Here is a 17,859-nt window from a genome sequence, read left to right on the forward strand (position 1 = left end):
ACTAGTCTCTGATGCATTCTTATTAGCTTTTATCAACAATAACTAGTCTCTGATGCATACTTATTAGGTTTAATCTAACTAGTCTCTGATGCATACTTATTAGGTTTAATCAACAATAACTAGTCTCTGAAGCATACTTATTAGGTTTAATCAACAATAACTAGTCTCTGATGCATTCTTATTAGGTTTTATCAACAATAACTAGTCTCTGATGCATACTTATTAGGTTTTATCAACAATAACTAGTCTCTGATGCATTCTTATTAGGTTTTATCAACAATAACTAGTCTCTGATGCATTCTTATTAGGTTTAATCAACAATAACTAGTCTCTGATGCATACTTATTAGGTTTAATCTAACTAGTCTCTGATGCATACTTATTAGGTTTAATCAACAATAACTAGTCTCTGAAGCATACTTATTAGGTTTAATCAACAATAACTAGTTTCTGATGCATTCTTATTAGGTTTTATCAACAATAACTAGTCTCTGATGCATTCTTATTAGGTTTAATCAACAATAACTAGTCTCTGATGCATACTTATTAGGTTTAATCAACAATAACTAGTCTCTGAAGCATACTTATTAGGTTTAATCAACAATAACTAGTCTCTGATGCATACTTATTAGGTTTTATCAACAATAACTAGTCTCTGATGCATACTTATTAGGTTTAATCAACAATAACTAGTCTCTGATGCATACTTATTAGGTTTTATCAACAATAACTAGTCTCTGAAGCATACTTATTAGGTGTAATCAACAATAACTAGTCTCTGATGCATACTTATTAGGTTTTATCAACAATTACTAGTCTCTGAAGCATACTTATTAGGTTTTATCAACAATAACTAGTCTCTGATGCATACTTATTAGGTTTAATCAACAATAACTAGTCTCTGATGCATACTTATTAGGTTTAATCAACAATAACTAGTCTCTGATGCATACTTATTAGGTTTAATCAACAATAACTAGTCTCTGAAGCATACTTATTAGGTTTAATCAACAATAACTAGTCTCTGAAGCATTCTTATTAGGTTTTATCAACAATAACTAGTCTCTGAAGCATACTTATTAGGTTTAATCAACAATAACTAGTCTCTGATGCATACTTATTAGGTTTAATCAACAATAACTAGACTCTGATGCATACTTATTAGGTTTAATCAACAATAACTAGTCTCTGAAGCATACTTATTAGGTTTTATCAACAATAACTAGTCTGATGCATTCTTATTAGGTTTTATCAACAATAACTAGTCTCTGATGCATACTTACTAGGTTGTTATGAACAATAACTAGTCTCCGAGGCATACTTACTAGGTTTTTATGAACAATAACTAGTCTCTGAGGCATACTTACTAGGTTTTTATGAACAATAACTAGTCTCTGATGCATACTTACTAGGTTTTTATGAACAATAACTAGTCTCTGATGCTAACAGTTTCTCAGTATTCGTGGTTCGAAGAACTTCCTCTCTATTGTTTTAGAGGATTAATATGTCATATTTAATGCTTAATGTCAGACTGGTGTTCTGTCTCTTCCATTTGTATTTATATGTATAAACCTCAGTTATGGACTTTATTTTGTATATCAGATAATGTTGAGAACCAAAGATTCAATGATAACTGTTGATCATGTGAAAGAAATGTCTTAATTGGTTCTCTGCTTATGTTTCTATATTTTTCTACTGATGTAAATTGGTCCAAACATGTTTACATGCTGGAAAATAGAATATATGAACATGTATATGAACAATATAGTTCTCTGCTCCTTCAAATATTAAAATGGTTATAAGAAAGCAAAAACACACAATTCATCAATCACAAGCACAACTGTTCAAATATTTCTTTCTACTTTAAAGATTCACAAATTAATCTTTTTTTAAACTGTAATTTGTGTTTTTATACATTTTAATATATCCTTTGCCATAAAAGTTCTAAGTATCATACACCTAAGAGTTGTTCTCTTTTCCATCTGATTCACTTCAGTTATGTTTCCATTATATATTAATATATATAATATATATTTTAATATAATAATAACATTATTCATTCAATTAAATGAAGCTAAACTAAATGACCAGATCAAATGTCATACATATATCCATTATATATATATATATATATATATATATATATATATATATAATATATAATATATAATATATATATATATATATATTAATATATATAGTATTATAATAATAACATTATTAATTAATTAAATGAAACTAAACTAAATAGTTCCTTGTCTAAATGACTGATGTCGTTGGTCACAATCAAATGTCATAAATATATTGATTATATCTAATATATATATATTATAAATATTAATATATATTATATATATATTATTATAATATTAACATTATTCATTAATTAAATGAAATGACTGATGTCGTTGGTCACAATAAAATATCATAAATATATCCATTATATATTAATATAATAATAACATTATTCATTAATAAATGGAGTTTAGTATTTACAAGTTGGTCCTCTCTAAAGCTGACCGCTTAGGGGTCGGGGTTCCGGTCTCCTGAGACCCAGAAGACTCTCTGGTCCGCCTCCCTCCAATTAGCGTCCGCCTGTGACGTCAGAGGAATGCTCTGCGGGTCCAAGGAGGATCCTCCCGGACTGAGCCGGACTTCTTCTCCGGGACAGACCTCATCACTTCATCCCGAGCCCCGGATTAATGAACCTGCTCCTGGACTGGGTCCTCATGAGACCGAGACCAGGTAGATAAAGACGACATGGACACGCGCAGCTGTGGAGTCCGACACATGTGCACCCTGACCCTGCTGCTGGTCTCCGTGTGCCCGCTATACTGCGGAGCCTCCTGGATGTGAGTAGACCCGGACCCTGAGAGACCCGGTCTTTGTAAGACGTGACGTGGATCCCATCTGGTTCCACTTCAGAGACCGAAACGTTGCTCATGGGACATCAAAACCATATGAAAAGTTATTATTCTACAGACACCTGGATCATGCGCGTGCGTCTGAGCTGAGCGCGTCCGTTTCACGATCTAATTAAAAAAATATTCACTTCTGATTATTATTTAATAATATTATTATATAGATCATACAATATGTATTATTTAAATCTATATAATTCCTCTGTTATTCTGTAATGCTGTTGAAATTATAATTCCTCATTTGTTTGGTTTAAATTATATACTGTATATTTATATATATATATATATAAATTATCATAGTAAATTATTATATATATATATATATATATATATTTAATTTAAATGAAATACTTTAGTTTACCTCATAGTTCTGTCTAATTGTTTCTGACAGGTAAACAATATGTTTACACTAAATGTCTACATTTATTACTAAATGTATTAAAATCATAATTTCATGTTGAAAAAGGCTCCAAACCTTCCGGATCAGTTGTGGGTCTGGTTGCTGTTAATAATCATATCTCTTTGGTAAACTTGGCTGCTCTGCAGGCGGCTGGGCTCCACCCCGGCTGGAGCCCTGGAGGACCAGGACTGTGCCGGCCTCCCTCTGGGCCCCAAACAGAGGGACTTGTGCCGGAAGAAGCCCTTCCTGCTGCCCGCCGTGCGGGATGGAGCCCGGCTCGCCATCGCCGAGTGTCAGAGCCAGTTCAGACACGAGAGGTGGAACTGCTCCACCACGGAGGACGCTTCTGTGTTCGGACAGCAGCTAACGAGTGGTGAGGACCATTACCCATGATGCAGTTCATCTATAGACATGAAGTCATGTGACCGTGGTGGAGTTCCTCTATAGACTAACATGAAGTCATGTGACCGTGGTGGAGTTCCTCTATAGACTAACATGAAGTCATGTGACCGTGGTGGAGTTCCTCTATAGACATGAAGTCATGTGACCGTGATGGAGTTCCTCTATAGACATGAAGTCATGTGACCGTGGTGGAGTTCCTCTATAGATATGAAGTCATGTGACCGTGGTGGAGTTCCTCTATAGACATGAAGTCATGTGACCGTGATGGAGTTCCTCTATAGACATGAAGTCATGTGACCGTGATGGAGTTCCTCTATAGACATGAAGTCATGTGACCGTGATGGAGTTCCTCTATAGACATGAAGTCATGTGACCGTGATGGAGTTCCTCTATAGACATGAAGTCATGTGACCGTGGTGGAGTTCCTCTATAGACATGAAGTCATGTGACCGTGATGGAGTTCCTCTATAGACTAACATGAAGTCATGTGACCGTGGTGGAGTTCCTCTATAGACATGAAGTCATGTGACCGTGGTGGAGTTCCTCTATAGACATGAAGTCATGTGACCGTGGTGGAGTTCCTCTATAGACTAACATGAAGTCATGTGACCGTGGTGGAGTTCCTCTATAGACATGAAGTCATGTGACCGTGGTGGAGTTCCTCTATAGACTAACATGAAGTCATGTGACCGTGGTGGAGTTGCTCTATAGACATGAAGTCATGTGACCGTGGTGGAGTTCCTCTATAGACTAACATGAAGTCATGTGACCGTGGTGGAGTTGCTCTATAGACATGAAGTCATGTGACCGTGGTGGAGTTCCTCTATAGACTAACATGAAGTCATGTGACCGTGGTGGAGTTCCTCTATAGACATGAAGTCATGTGACCGTGATGGAGTTCCTCTATAGACATGAAGTCATGTGACCGTGGTGGAGTTCCTCTATAGACATGAAGTCATGTGACCGTGATGGAGTTCCTCTATAGACATGAAGTCATGTGACCGTGATGGAGTTCCTCTATAGACATGAAGTCATGTGACCGTGATGGAGTTCCTCTATAGACTAACATGAAGTCATGTGACCGTGATGGAGTTCCTCTATAGACTAACATGAAGTCATGTGACCGTGATGGAGTTCCTCTATAGACTAACATGAAGTCATGTGACCGTGATGGAGTTCCTCTATAGACATGAAGTCATGTGACCGTGATGGAGTTCCTCTATAGACATGAAGTCATGTGACCGTGATGGAGTTCCTCTATAGACATGAAGTCATGTGACCGTGATGGAGTTCCTCTATAGACATGAAGTCATGTGACCGTGATGGAGTTCCTCTATAGACATGAAGTCATGTGACCGTGGTGGAGTTCCTCTATAGACATGAAGTCATGTGACCGTGGTGGAGTTCCTCTATAGACATGAAGTCATGTGACCGTGGTGGAGTTCCTCTATATACATGAAGTCATGTGACCGTGATGGAGTTCCTCTATAGACTAACATGAAGTCATGTGACCGTGGTGGAGTTCCTCTATAGACATGAAGTCATGTGACCGTGATGGAGTTCCTCTATAGACTAACATGAAGTCATGTGACCGTGATGGAGTTCCTCTATAGACTAACATGAAGTCATGTGACCGTGGTGGAGTTCCTCTATAGACATGAAGTCATGTGACCGTGATGGAGTTCCTCTATAGACATGAAGTCATGTGACCGTGGTGGAGTTCCTCTATAAACATGAAGTCATGTGACCGTGGTGGAGTTCCTCTATAGACATGAAGTCATGTGACCGTGGTGGAGTTCCTCTATAGACATGAAGTCATGTGACCGTGGTGGAGTTCCTCTATAGACATGAAGTCATGTGACCGTGGTGGAGTTCCTCTATAGACATGAAGTCATGTGACCGTGGTGGAGTTCCTCTATAGACATGAAGTCATGTGACCGTGATGGAGTTCCTCTATAGACATGAAGTCATGTGACTGTGATGGAGTTCCTCTATAGACATGAAGTCATGTGACCGTGATGGAGTTCCTCTATAGACATGAAGTCATGTGACCGTGGTGGAGTTCCTCTATAGACTAACATGAAGTCATGTGACCGTGATGGAGTTCCTCTATAGACATGAAGTCATGTGACCGTGGTGGAGTTCCTCTATAGACATGAAGTCATGTGACCGTGATGGAGTTCCTCTATAGACATGAAGTCATGTGACCGTGATGGAGTTCCTCTATAGACATGAAGTCATGTGACTGTGATGGAGTTCCTCTATAGACATGAAGTCATGTGACCGTGATGGAGTTCCTCTATAGACATGAAGTCATGTGACCGTGGTGGAGTTCCTCTATAGACTAACATGAAGTCATGTGACCGTGATGGAGTTCCTCTATAGACATGAAGTCATGTGACCGTGATGGAGTTCCTCTATAGACATGAAGTCATGTGACCGTGATGGAGTTCCTCTATAGACATGAAGTCATGTGACCGTGATGGAGTTCCTCTATAGACTAACATGAAGTCATGTGACCGTGGTGGAGTTCCTCTATAGACATGAAGTCATGTGACCGTGATGGAGTTCCTCTATAGACATGAAGTCATGTGACCGTGGTGGAGTCCCTCTATAGACATCAAGTCATGTGACCGTGATGGAGTTCCTCTATAGACATGAAGTCATGTGACCGTGATGGAGTTCCTCTATAGACATGAAGTCATGTGACCGTGATGGAGTTCCTCTATAGACATGAAGTCATGTGACCGTGATGGAGTTCCTCTATAGACATGAAGTCATGTGACCGTGGTGGAGTTCCTCTATAGACATGAAGTCATGTGACCGTGATGGAGTTCCTCTATAGACATGAAGTCATGTGACCGTGATGGAGTTCCTCTATAGACATGAAGTCATGTGACCGTGATGGAGTTCCTCTATAGACATGAAGTCATGTGACCGTGATGGAGTTCCTCTATAGACATGAAGTCATGTGACCGTGGTGGAGTTCCTCTATAGACATGAAGTCATGTGACCGTGGTGGAGTTCCTCTATAGACATGAAGTCATGTGACCGTGATGGAGTTCCTCTATAGACATGAAGTCATGTGACCGTGATGGAGTTCCTCTATAGACATGAAGTCATGTGACTGTGATGGAGTTCCTCTATAGACATGAAGTCATGTGACCGTGATGGAGTTCCTCTATAGACATGAAGTCATGTGACCGTGGTGGAGTTCCTCTATAGACATGAAGTCATGTGACCGTGATGGAGTTCCTCTATAGACTAACATGAAGTCATGTGACCGTGATGGAGTTCCTCTATAGACATGAAGTCATGTGACCGTGATGGAGTTCCTCTATAGACATGAAGTCATGTGACCGTGATGGAGTTCCTCTATAGACTAACATGAAGTCATGTGACCGTGGTGGAGTTCCTCTATAGACATGAAGTCATGTGACCGTGATGGAGTTCCTCTATAGACATGAAGTCATGTGACCGTGGTGGAGTTCCTCTATAGACATGAAGTCATGTGACCGTGGTGGAGTTCCTCTATAGACATGAAGTCATGTGACCGTGGTGGAGTTCCTCTATAGACATGAAGTCATGTGACCGTGATGGAGTTCCTCTATAGACTAACATGAAGTCATGTGACCGTGGTGGAGTTCCTCTATAGACATGAAGTCATGTGACCGTGATGGAGTTCCTCTATAGACATGAAGTCATGTGACCGTGATGGAGTTCCTCTATAGACATGAAGTCATGTGACCGTGATGGAGTTCCTCTATAGACATGAAGTCATGTGACCGTGATGGAGTTCCTCTATAGACTAACATGAAGTCATGTGACCGTGGTGGAGTTCCTCTATAGACATGAAGTCATGTGACCGTGATGGAGTTCCTCTATAGACATGAAGTCATGTGACCGTGGTGGAGTCCCTCTATAGACATCAAGTCATGTGACCGTGATGGAGTTCCTCTATAGACATGAAGTCATGTGACCGTGATGGAGTTCCTCTATAGACATGAAGTCATGTGACCGTGATGGAGTTCCTCTATAGACATGAAGTCATGTGACCGTGATGGAGTTCCTCTATAGACATGAAGTCATGTGACTGTGATGGAGTTCCTCTATAGACATGAAGTCATGTGACTGTGATGGAGTTCCTCTATAGACATGAAGTCATGTGACCGTGATGGAGTTCCTCTATAGACATGAAGTCATGTGACCGTGGTGGAGTTCCTCTATAGACATGAAGTCATGTGACCGTGATGGAGTTCCTCTATAGACTAACATGAAGTCATGTGACCGTGATGGAGTTCCTCTATAGACATGAAGTCATGTGACCGTGATGGAGTTCCTCTATAGACATGAAGTCATGTGACCGTGATGGAGTTCCTCTATAGACTAACATGAAGTCATGTGACCGTGGTGGAGTTCCTCTATAGACATGAAGTCATGTGACCGTGATGGAGTTCCTCTATAGACATGAAGTCATGTGACCGTGGTGGAGTTCCTCTATAGACATGAAGTCATGTGACCGTGGTGGAGTTCCTCTATAGACATGAAGTCATGTGACCGTGGTGGAGTTCCTCTATAGACATGAAGTCATGTGACCGTGATGGAGTTCCTCTATAGACTAACATGAAGTCATGTGACCGTGGTGGAGTTCCTCTATAGACATGAAGTCATGTGACCGTGATGGAGTTCCTCTATAGACATGAAGTCATGTGACCGTGATGGAGTTCCTCTATAGACATGAAGTCATGTGACCGTGATGGAGTTCCTCTATAGACTAACATGAAGTCATGTGACCGTGATGGAGTTCCTCTATAGACTAACATGAAGTCATGTGACCGTGATGGAGTTCCTCTATAGACATAAAGTCATGTGACCGTGATGGAGTTCCTCTATAGACATGAAGTCATGTGACCGTGGTGGAGTTCCTCTATAGACATGAAGTCATGTGACCGTGATGGAGTTCCTCTATAGACATGAAGTCATGTGACCGTGGTGGAGTTCCTCTATAGACATGAAGTCATGTGACCGTGGTGGAGTTCCTCTATAGACTAACATGAAGTCATGTGACCGTGATGGAGTTCCTCTATAGACATGAAGTCATGTGACCGTGGTGGAGTTCCTCTATAGACTAACATGAAGTCATGTGACCGTGATGGAGTTCCTCTATAGACATGAAGTCATGTGACCGTGATGGAGTTCCTCTATAGACATGAAGTCATGTGACCGTGATGGAGTTCCTCTATAGACATGAAGTCATGTGACCGTGGTGGAGTTCCTCTATAGACATGAAGTCATGTGACCGTGATGGAGTTCCTCTATAGACATGAAGTCATGTGACCGTGATGGAGTTCCTCTATAGACTAACATGAAGTCATGTGACCGTGATGGAGTTCCTCTATAGACATAAAGTCATGTGACCGTGATGGAGTTCCTCTATAGACATGAAGTCATGTGACCGTGGTGGAGTTCCTCTATAGACATGAAGTCATGTGACCGTGATGGAGTTCCTCTATAGACATGAAGTCATGTGACCGTGGTGGAGTTCCTCTATAGACATGAAGTCATGTGACCGTGGTGGAGTTCCTCTATAGACATGAAGTCATGTGACCGTGGTGGAGTTCCTCTATAGACATGAAGTCATGTGACCGTGATGGAGTTCCTCTATAGACATGAAGTCATGTGACCGTGGTGGAGTTCCTCTATAGACATGAAGTCATGTGACCGTGATGGAGTTCCTCTATAGACTAACATGAAGTCATGTGACCGTGATGGAGTTCCTCTATAGACATGAAGTCATGTGACCGTGATGGAGTTCCTCTATAGACATGAAGTCATGTGACCGTGATGGAGTTCCTCTATAGACATGAAGTCATGTGACCGTGATGGAGTTCCTCTATAGACTAACATGAAGTCATGTGACCGTGGTGGAGTTCCTCTATAGACATGAAGTCATGTGACCGTGATGGAGTTCCTCTATAGACTAACATGAAGTCATGTGACCGTGATGGAGTTCCTCTATAGACTAACATGAAGTCATGTGACCGTGATGGAGTTCCTCTATAGACATGAAGTCATGTGACCGTGGTGGAGTTCCTCTATAGACATGAAGTCATGTGACCGTGATGGAGTTCCTCTATAGACATGAAGTCATGTGACCGTGGTGGAGTTCCTCTATAGACATGAAGTCATGTGACCGTAGTGGAGTTCCTCTATAGACATGAAGTCATGTGACCGTGATGGAGTTCCTCTATAGACATGAAGTCATGTGACCGTGATGGAGTTCCTCTATAGACATGAAGTCATGTGACCGTGGTGGAGTTCCTCTATAGACTAACATGAAGTCATGTGACCGTGATGGAGTTCCTCTATAGACATGAAGTCATGTGACCGTGATGGAGTTCCTCTATAGACATGAAGTCATGTGACCGTGATGGAGTTCCTCTATAGACATGAAGTCATGTGACCGTGATGGAGTTCCTCTATAGACATGAAGTCATGTGACCGTGGTGGAGTTCCTCTATAGACATGAAGTCATGTGACCGTGATGGAGTTCCTCTATAGACTAACATGAAGTCATGTGACCGTGATGGAGTTCCTCTATAGACATGAAGTCATGTGACCGTGATGGAGTTCCTCTATAGACTAACATGAAGTCATGTGACCGTGGTGGAGTTCCTCTATAGACATGAAGTCATGTGACCGTGATGGAGTTCCTCTATAGACATGAAGTCATGTGACCGTGGTGGAGTTCCTCTATAGACATGAAGTCATGTGACCGTGGTGGAGTTCCTCTATAGACTAACATGAAGTCATGTGACCGTGGTGGAGTTCCTCTATAGACATGAAGTCATGTGACCGTGGTGGAGTTCCTCTATAGACATGAAGTCATGTGACCGTGGTGGAGTTCCTCAATAGACATGAAGTCATGTGACCGTGATGGAGTTCCTCAATAGACATGAAGTCATGTGACCGTGATGGAGTTCCTCAATAGACATGAAGTCATGTGACCGTGGTGGAGTTCCTCAATAGACATGAAGTCATGTGACCGTGATGGAGTTCCTCTATAGACATGAAGTCATGTGACCGTGGTGGAGTTCCTCTATAAACATGAAGTCATGTGACCGTGGTGGAGTTCCTCTATAGACTAACATGAAGTCATGTGTTTTGTTGTCTCTCTGACCCCCTCTGATGTCACTCTGCAGGAACTAAAGAAGCAGCGTTCATCCACGCCATGATGGCGGCGGGGCTGGTCCACGCCGTCACGCGCTCCTGCAGTCAGGGAAACGTGACGGAGTGCAGTTGCGACACTCGGCTGCAGGGCGGCAGCTCGCCGACGGAGGGCTGGCACTGGGGGGGCTGCTCGGACCACATCCAGTACGGGATCTGGTTCAGCCGCAAGTTCATCGACAACACCGTCAAAAACACGTCGAGGACCAGTGGAGGGTTCACCCTGAGCTCCATGAACCAGCACAACAGCGAGACCGGGCGTCAGGTAAGACACGTCGTTACTTCTGCTGGAGGTCGTCAGGTGAGATCCAAACCTCCTCATTCTGCGTCCCCTCTTCTTCAGGCCATCGTCAGGACGATGGCCACACACTGTCGTTGTCACGGCGTCTCTGGATCCTGTGCCGTGAAGACGTGTTGGAAGACGGTTGCGGCTTTTGAGCACGTGGGCTTGCACCTGAAGGAGCGGTACGAGCGCAGCACGCAGGTGTCGGACCGGTCGATGAGGAAGACGAGGAGGAAGGATCAGCGCCACCTCCCTGTGGACACGGACCAGCTCATCTTCTTCAACAAGTCTCCAAACTATTGCCTGGAGAACCGGCGGCGGGGTGTCGCCGGCACCAGAGGACGCCGCTGCAACCGCACGTCCACCGGCTCCGACAGCTGCGTCCTGCTGTGCTGCGGCCGAGGATACAACACTCACCTGGTGAGACACGTCCAGCGCTGCGAGTGCAAGTTCGTCTGGTGCTGCTACGTCCGCTGCCGGCGCTGCGAGAGCATGAATGACATGCACACCTGTAAATAAAGACCTGAACACCTGTAAATAAAGACCTGAACACACCTGTAAATAAAGACATGCACACCTGTAAATAAAGACCTGAACACCTGTAAATAAAGACCTGAACACCTGTACACACCTGTAAATAAAGACCTGAACACCTGTAAATAAAGACATGAACACCTGTAAATAAAGACCTGAACACACCTGTAAATAAAGACATGAACACCTGTAAATAAAGACCTGAACACACCTGTAAATAAAGACCTGAACACCTGTAAATAAAGACCTGAACACCTGTAAATAAAGACCTGAACACACCTGTAAATAAAGACCTGAACACACCTGTAAATAAAGACATGAACACCTGTAAATAAAGACCTGAACACCTGTAAATAAAGACCTGAACACCTGTAAATAAAGACCTGAACACACCTGTAAATAAAGACCTGAACACACCTGTAAATAAAGACCTGAACACCTGTAAATAAAGACCTGAACACCTGTAAATAAAGACATGAACACACCTGTAAATAAAGACATGAACACACCTGTAAATAAAGACCTGAACATCTGTAAATAAAGACCTGAACACCTGTAAATAAAGACATGAACACCTGTAAATAAAGACCTGAACACACCTGTAAATAAAGACCTGAACACACCTGTAAATAAAGACCTGAACACCTGTAAATAAAGACCTGAACACACCTGTAAATAAAGACCTGAACACCTGTAAATAAAGACATGAACACACCGGTAAATAAAGACATGAACACACCTGTAAATAAAGACCTGAACACACCTGTAAATAAAGACCTGAACACACCTGTAAATAAAGACCTGAACACCTGTAAATAAAGACATGAACACACCTGTAAATAAAGACCTGAACACACCTGTAAATAAAGACCTGAACATCTGTAAATAAAGACATGAACACCTGTAAATAAAGACATGAACACCTGTAAATAAAGACCTGAACACACCTGTAAATAAAGACCTGAACACACCTGTAAATAAAGACCTGAACACCTGTAAATAAAGACCTGAACACCTGTAAATAAAGACATGAACACACCTGTAAATAAAGACATGAACACACCTGTAAATAAAGACCTGAACACCTGTAAATAAAGACCTGAACATCTGTAAATAAAGACCTGAACACCTGTAAATAAAGACATGAACACACCTGTAAATAAAGACCTGAACACCTGTAAATAAAGACCTGAACACCTGTAAATAAAGACCTGAACACCTGTAAATAAAGACCTGAACACACCTGTAAATAAAGACCTGAACACCTGTAAATAAAGACATGAACACACCGGTAAATAAAGACATGAACACACCTGTAAATAAAGACCTGAACACCTGTAAATAAAGACATGAACACCTGTAAATAAAGACAACTGTATACATATATATATATATATATATATATATATATATATATATATATATATATATATATATATATAATATGATAATAAACTTCAAAGACAAGTTGTTCGTCGTTAAAACTTAGTCAATGATACAAAAATAAAATAAAATCCTGTCTACGGCGACTCAGCAGAAACTCTGGTTGTTCGTGTGCGTATGAGGGTGTGTGTGTGTCTGTGTGTTTGTGTGTGTGTGAGTGTGTAAGTGTGTGTGTCTGTGTGTTTGTCTGTGTGTGTGCGTGAATAGCAGGAAATCCTGGACTGTAAATATACTTCTGTCACTGTTTCTCTTTCCTGAATTTTTGTGCTCCGTCATCACACACACACACACACACACACTAACACACTAACACACTAACACACAGACACACAGACACACACACACACTAACACACTAACACACTAACACACAGACACACAGACACACACACACACTAACACACTAACACACAGACACACAGACACACAGACACACACACACACACTAACACACTAACACACAGACACACAGACACACACACACTAACACACAGACACACAGACACACACACACACTAACGCACAGACACACACACACACACACTAACACACTAACACACAGACACACACACACACACTAACACACTAACACACACACACACACTAACACACAGACACACACACACACACAAACACACAGACACACACACTAACACACACACACACACACTAACACACTAACACACAGACACACACAAACACACACACACACACTAACACACAGACACACACACACACACACTAACACACAGACACACACACACACACACGGACACACTTGCGCACACACACACAAACACAAAGACACACACACACTTGCGCACACACACACACAAACACACAGACAAACACACACTTGCACACACACACACAAACACACAGACACACACACACTTGCACACACACACACACAAACACACAGACACACACACAGTTGCACACACACACACAAACACACACACACACAGACACACTAACACACTAACACACAGACACACAGACACACAGACACACACACACACACACACACTAACGCACAGACACACACACACACACACACACACTAACACACTAACACACTAACACACAGACACACACACACACACACACACTAACACACTAACACACACACACACACACTAACACACAGACACACACACACACAAACACACAGACACACACACTAACACACACACACACACACACTAACACACTAACACACAGACACACACAAACACACACACACACACACACACTAACACACAGACACACACACACTAACACACAGACACACAGACACACACACACTAACACACAGACACACACACACTAACACACTAACACACAGACACACACACACACACACACGGACACACTTGCGCACACACACACACACAAACACACAGACAAACACACACTTGCACACACACACACAAACACACAGACACACACACACTTGCACACACACACACAAACACACACACACAGACACACACACACAAACACACAGACAAACACACACTTGCACACACACACACAAACACACAAACACACACACACACACTTGCACACACACAAACACACAGACACACACACACTTGCACACACACACACAAACACACAAACACACAGACACACACACACACACAAACACACAGACACACACACACTTGCACACACACACACAAACACACAGACACACACACACACACAAACACACAGACACACACACACTTGCACACACACACACAAACACACAGACACACACACTTGCACACACACAAACACACAAACACACAGACACACACAGACACACACACACACACACACACAGACACACACTTGCACACACACAAACACACAAACACACAGACACACACACACACAGACACAAACACACAGACACACACACACACACACAGACACACACACACACAGACACACAAACACACAGACACACACACACACACACACAGACACACACACACACAGACACACAAACACACAGACACACACACACACACACACACACACAGACACACACACACACAGACACACAAACACACAGACACACACACACACACATGCACACACACTCTTGTGTTGAAAGTAAAGACTCATATTTGTATCTTTTGTTGTAAAATGGTTGAAACATGGATCATGGTCCATGTCTATTGTTCATCTGGTCACATGACATCTAGTGTTCATCTGGTCACATGACATCTATTGTTCATCTGGTCACATGACATCTAGTGTTCATCTGGTCACATGACATCTAGTGTTCATCTGGTCACATGACATCTATTGTTCATCTGGTCACATGACATCTATTGTTCAACTGGTCACATGACATCTATTGTTCATCTGGTCACATGACATCTATTGTTCATCTGGTCACATGACATCTAGTGTTCATCTGGTCACATGACATCTATTGTTCATCTGGTCACATGACATCTATTGTTCATCTGGTCACATGACATCTAGTGTTCATCTGGTCACATGACATCTATTGTTCATGTGGTCACATGACATCTATTGTTCAACTGGTCACATGACATCTATTGTTCATGTGGTCACGTGACATCTATTGTTCATCTGGTCACATGACATCTAGTGTTCAACTGGTCACATGACATCTATTGTTCATGTGGTCACATGACATCTATTGTTCAACTGGTCACATGACATCTATTGTTCATGTGGTCACATGACATCTATTGTTCATGTGGTCACATGACATCTATTGTTCAACTGGTCACATGACATCTAGTGTTCAACTGGTCACATGACATCTATTGTTCATGTGGTCACATGACATCTATTGTTCATGTGGTCACATGACATCTATTGTTCAACTGGTCACATGACATCTATTGTTCATGTGGTCACATGACATCTAGTGTTCATCTGGTCACATGACATCTATTGTTCATCTGGTCACATGACATCTATTGTTCATCTGGTCACATGACATCTATTGTTCATCTGGTCACATGACATCTATTGTTCATCTGGTCACATGACATCTATTGTTCAACTGGTCACATGACATCTATTGTTCATCTGGTCACATGACATCTATTGTTCATCTGGTCACATGACATCTAGTGTTCATCTGGTCACATGACATCTATTGTTCATCTGGTCACATGACATCTATTGTTCATCTGGTCACATGACATCTAGTGTTCATCTGGTCACATGACATCTATTGTTCATGTGGTCACATGACATCTATTGTTCAACTGGTCACATGACATCTATTGTTCATGTGGTCACGTGACATCTATTGTTCATCTGGTCACATGACATCTAGTGTTCAACTGGTCACATGACATCTATTGTTCATGTGGTCACATGACATCTATTGTTCAACTGGTCACATGACATCTATTGTTCATGTGGTCACATGACATCTATTGTTCATGTGGTCACATGACATCTATTGTTCAACTGGTCACATGACATCTAGTGTTCAACTGGTCACATGACATCTATTGTTCATGTGGTCACATGACATCTATTGTTCATGTGGTCACATGACATCTATTGTTCAACTGGTCACATGACATCTATTGTTCATGTGGTCACATGACATCTAGTGTTCATCTGGTCACATGACATCTATTGTTCATCTGGTCACATGACATCTATTGTTCATCTGGTCACATGACATCTATTCTTCTGTCCATCCGGGGAGAGGGATCCTCCTCTGTTGCTCTCCTGAAGGTTTCTTCACTTTTTTCCCTGTGAAAGGTTATTTTTGGGGAGTTTTTCCTGATCTGATGTGAGGTCAAAGGTCAGGGATGTCGTATGTGTACAGATTGTAAAGCCCTCTGAGGGGAGTTTGTGATTTATGATATTGGGCTATACAAAATAAACTGAATTGAATTGAAATGAAACATCAGATTGTTTCATAAAGACAGGAAGTGTCTTCAGGAGGAACTACTTTCTGTCTCGGATGGAGACGAGGAGGACGTGTCACAGCTCCGGACTCGTGGAAAAGAGGTTGAGGAGTTATTATTATTCATCGTTATTGACTGAATATGACGGAGGAGGAGGAGGAGGAAAGGGAGGAGGAGCAAGAGGAGGAGGAGGAGAGGGAAGAGGAATAGGAGGAGGAGGAGGAAGAGGAGGAGGAGGAGAGGGAAGAGGAGGAGGAGGAGGAGGAGGAGAGGGAAGAGTAGGAAGAGTAGAGGGAAGAGGAGGAGGAGCAAGAGGAGGAACAGGAGGAGGAGGAGGAGGAGAGGGAAGAGTAGGAAGAGTAGAGGGAAGAGGAGGAGGAGCAAGAGGAGGAACAGGAGGAGGAGGAGGAGGAGCAAGAGGAGGAGGAGGAGCAGGAGGAGGAGCAGGAGGAGGAACAGGAGGAGGAGGAGGAGCAAGAGGAGGAGTAAGAGGAGGAGGAGGAGCAGGAGGAGGAGCAAGAGGAGGAACAGGAGGAGGAGGAGAGGGAAGAGGAGGAGGAGGAGGAGAAGGATGGGGAAGAGGAGGAAGAGGAGGAGGAGGAGGAGAGGGAAGAGTAGGAAGAGGAGGAGGAGCAAGAGGAGGAACAGGAGGAGGAGGAGGAGGAGCAGGAGGAGGAGCAGGAGGAGGAACAGGAGGAGGAGGAGGAGCAAGAGGAGGAGCAAGAGGAGGAGTAAGAGGAGGA

General features: G+C 42.4%; 1 protein-coding gene across 1 annotated transcript; it reads left to right on the forward strand.

Moving 5' to 3' along the window:
* The first annotated feature begins 2,612 nt into the window (after positions 1–2,612).
* Positions 2,613–11,790, forward strand: wnt16 (wingless-type MMTV integration site family, member 16). Its single transcript, XM_034526369.1, has 4 exons — positions 2,613–2,851; positions 3,467–3,693; positions 10,925–11,214; positions 11,293–11,790. The coding sequence occupies exons 1-4, from the start codon at positions 2,760–2,762 to the stop codon at positions 11,749–11,751; spliced, it is 1,068 nt and encodes a 355-aa protein (XP_034382260.1). The 5' UTR covers positions 2,613–2,759; the 3' UTR covers positions 11,752–11,790.
* The last annotated feature ends 6,069 nt before the right edge of the window (positions 11,791–17,859 follow it).

This window comes from Cyclopterus lumpus, chromosome 23 (genome assembly GCF_009769545.1).
Source record: "Cyclopterus lumpus isolate fCycLum1 chromosome 23, fCycLum1.pri, whole genome shotgun sequence".
Classification (NCBI taxonomy): domain Eukaryota; kingdom Metazoa; phylum Chordata; class Actinopteri; order Perciformes; family Cyclopteridae; genus Cyclopterus; species Cyclopterus lumpus.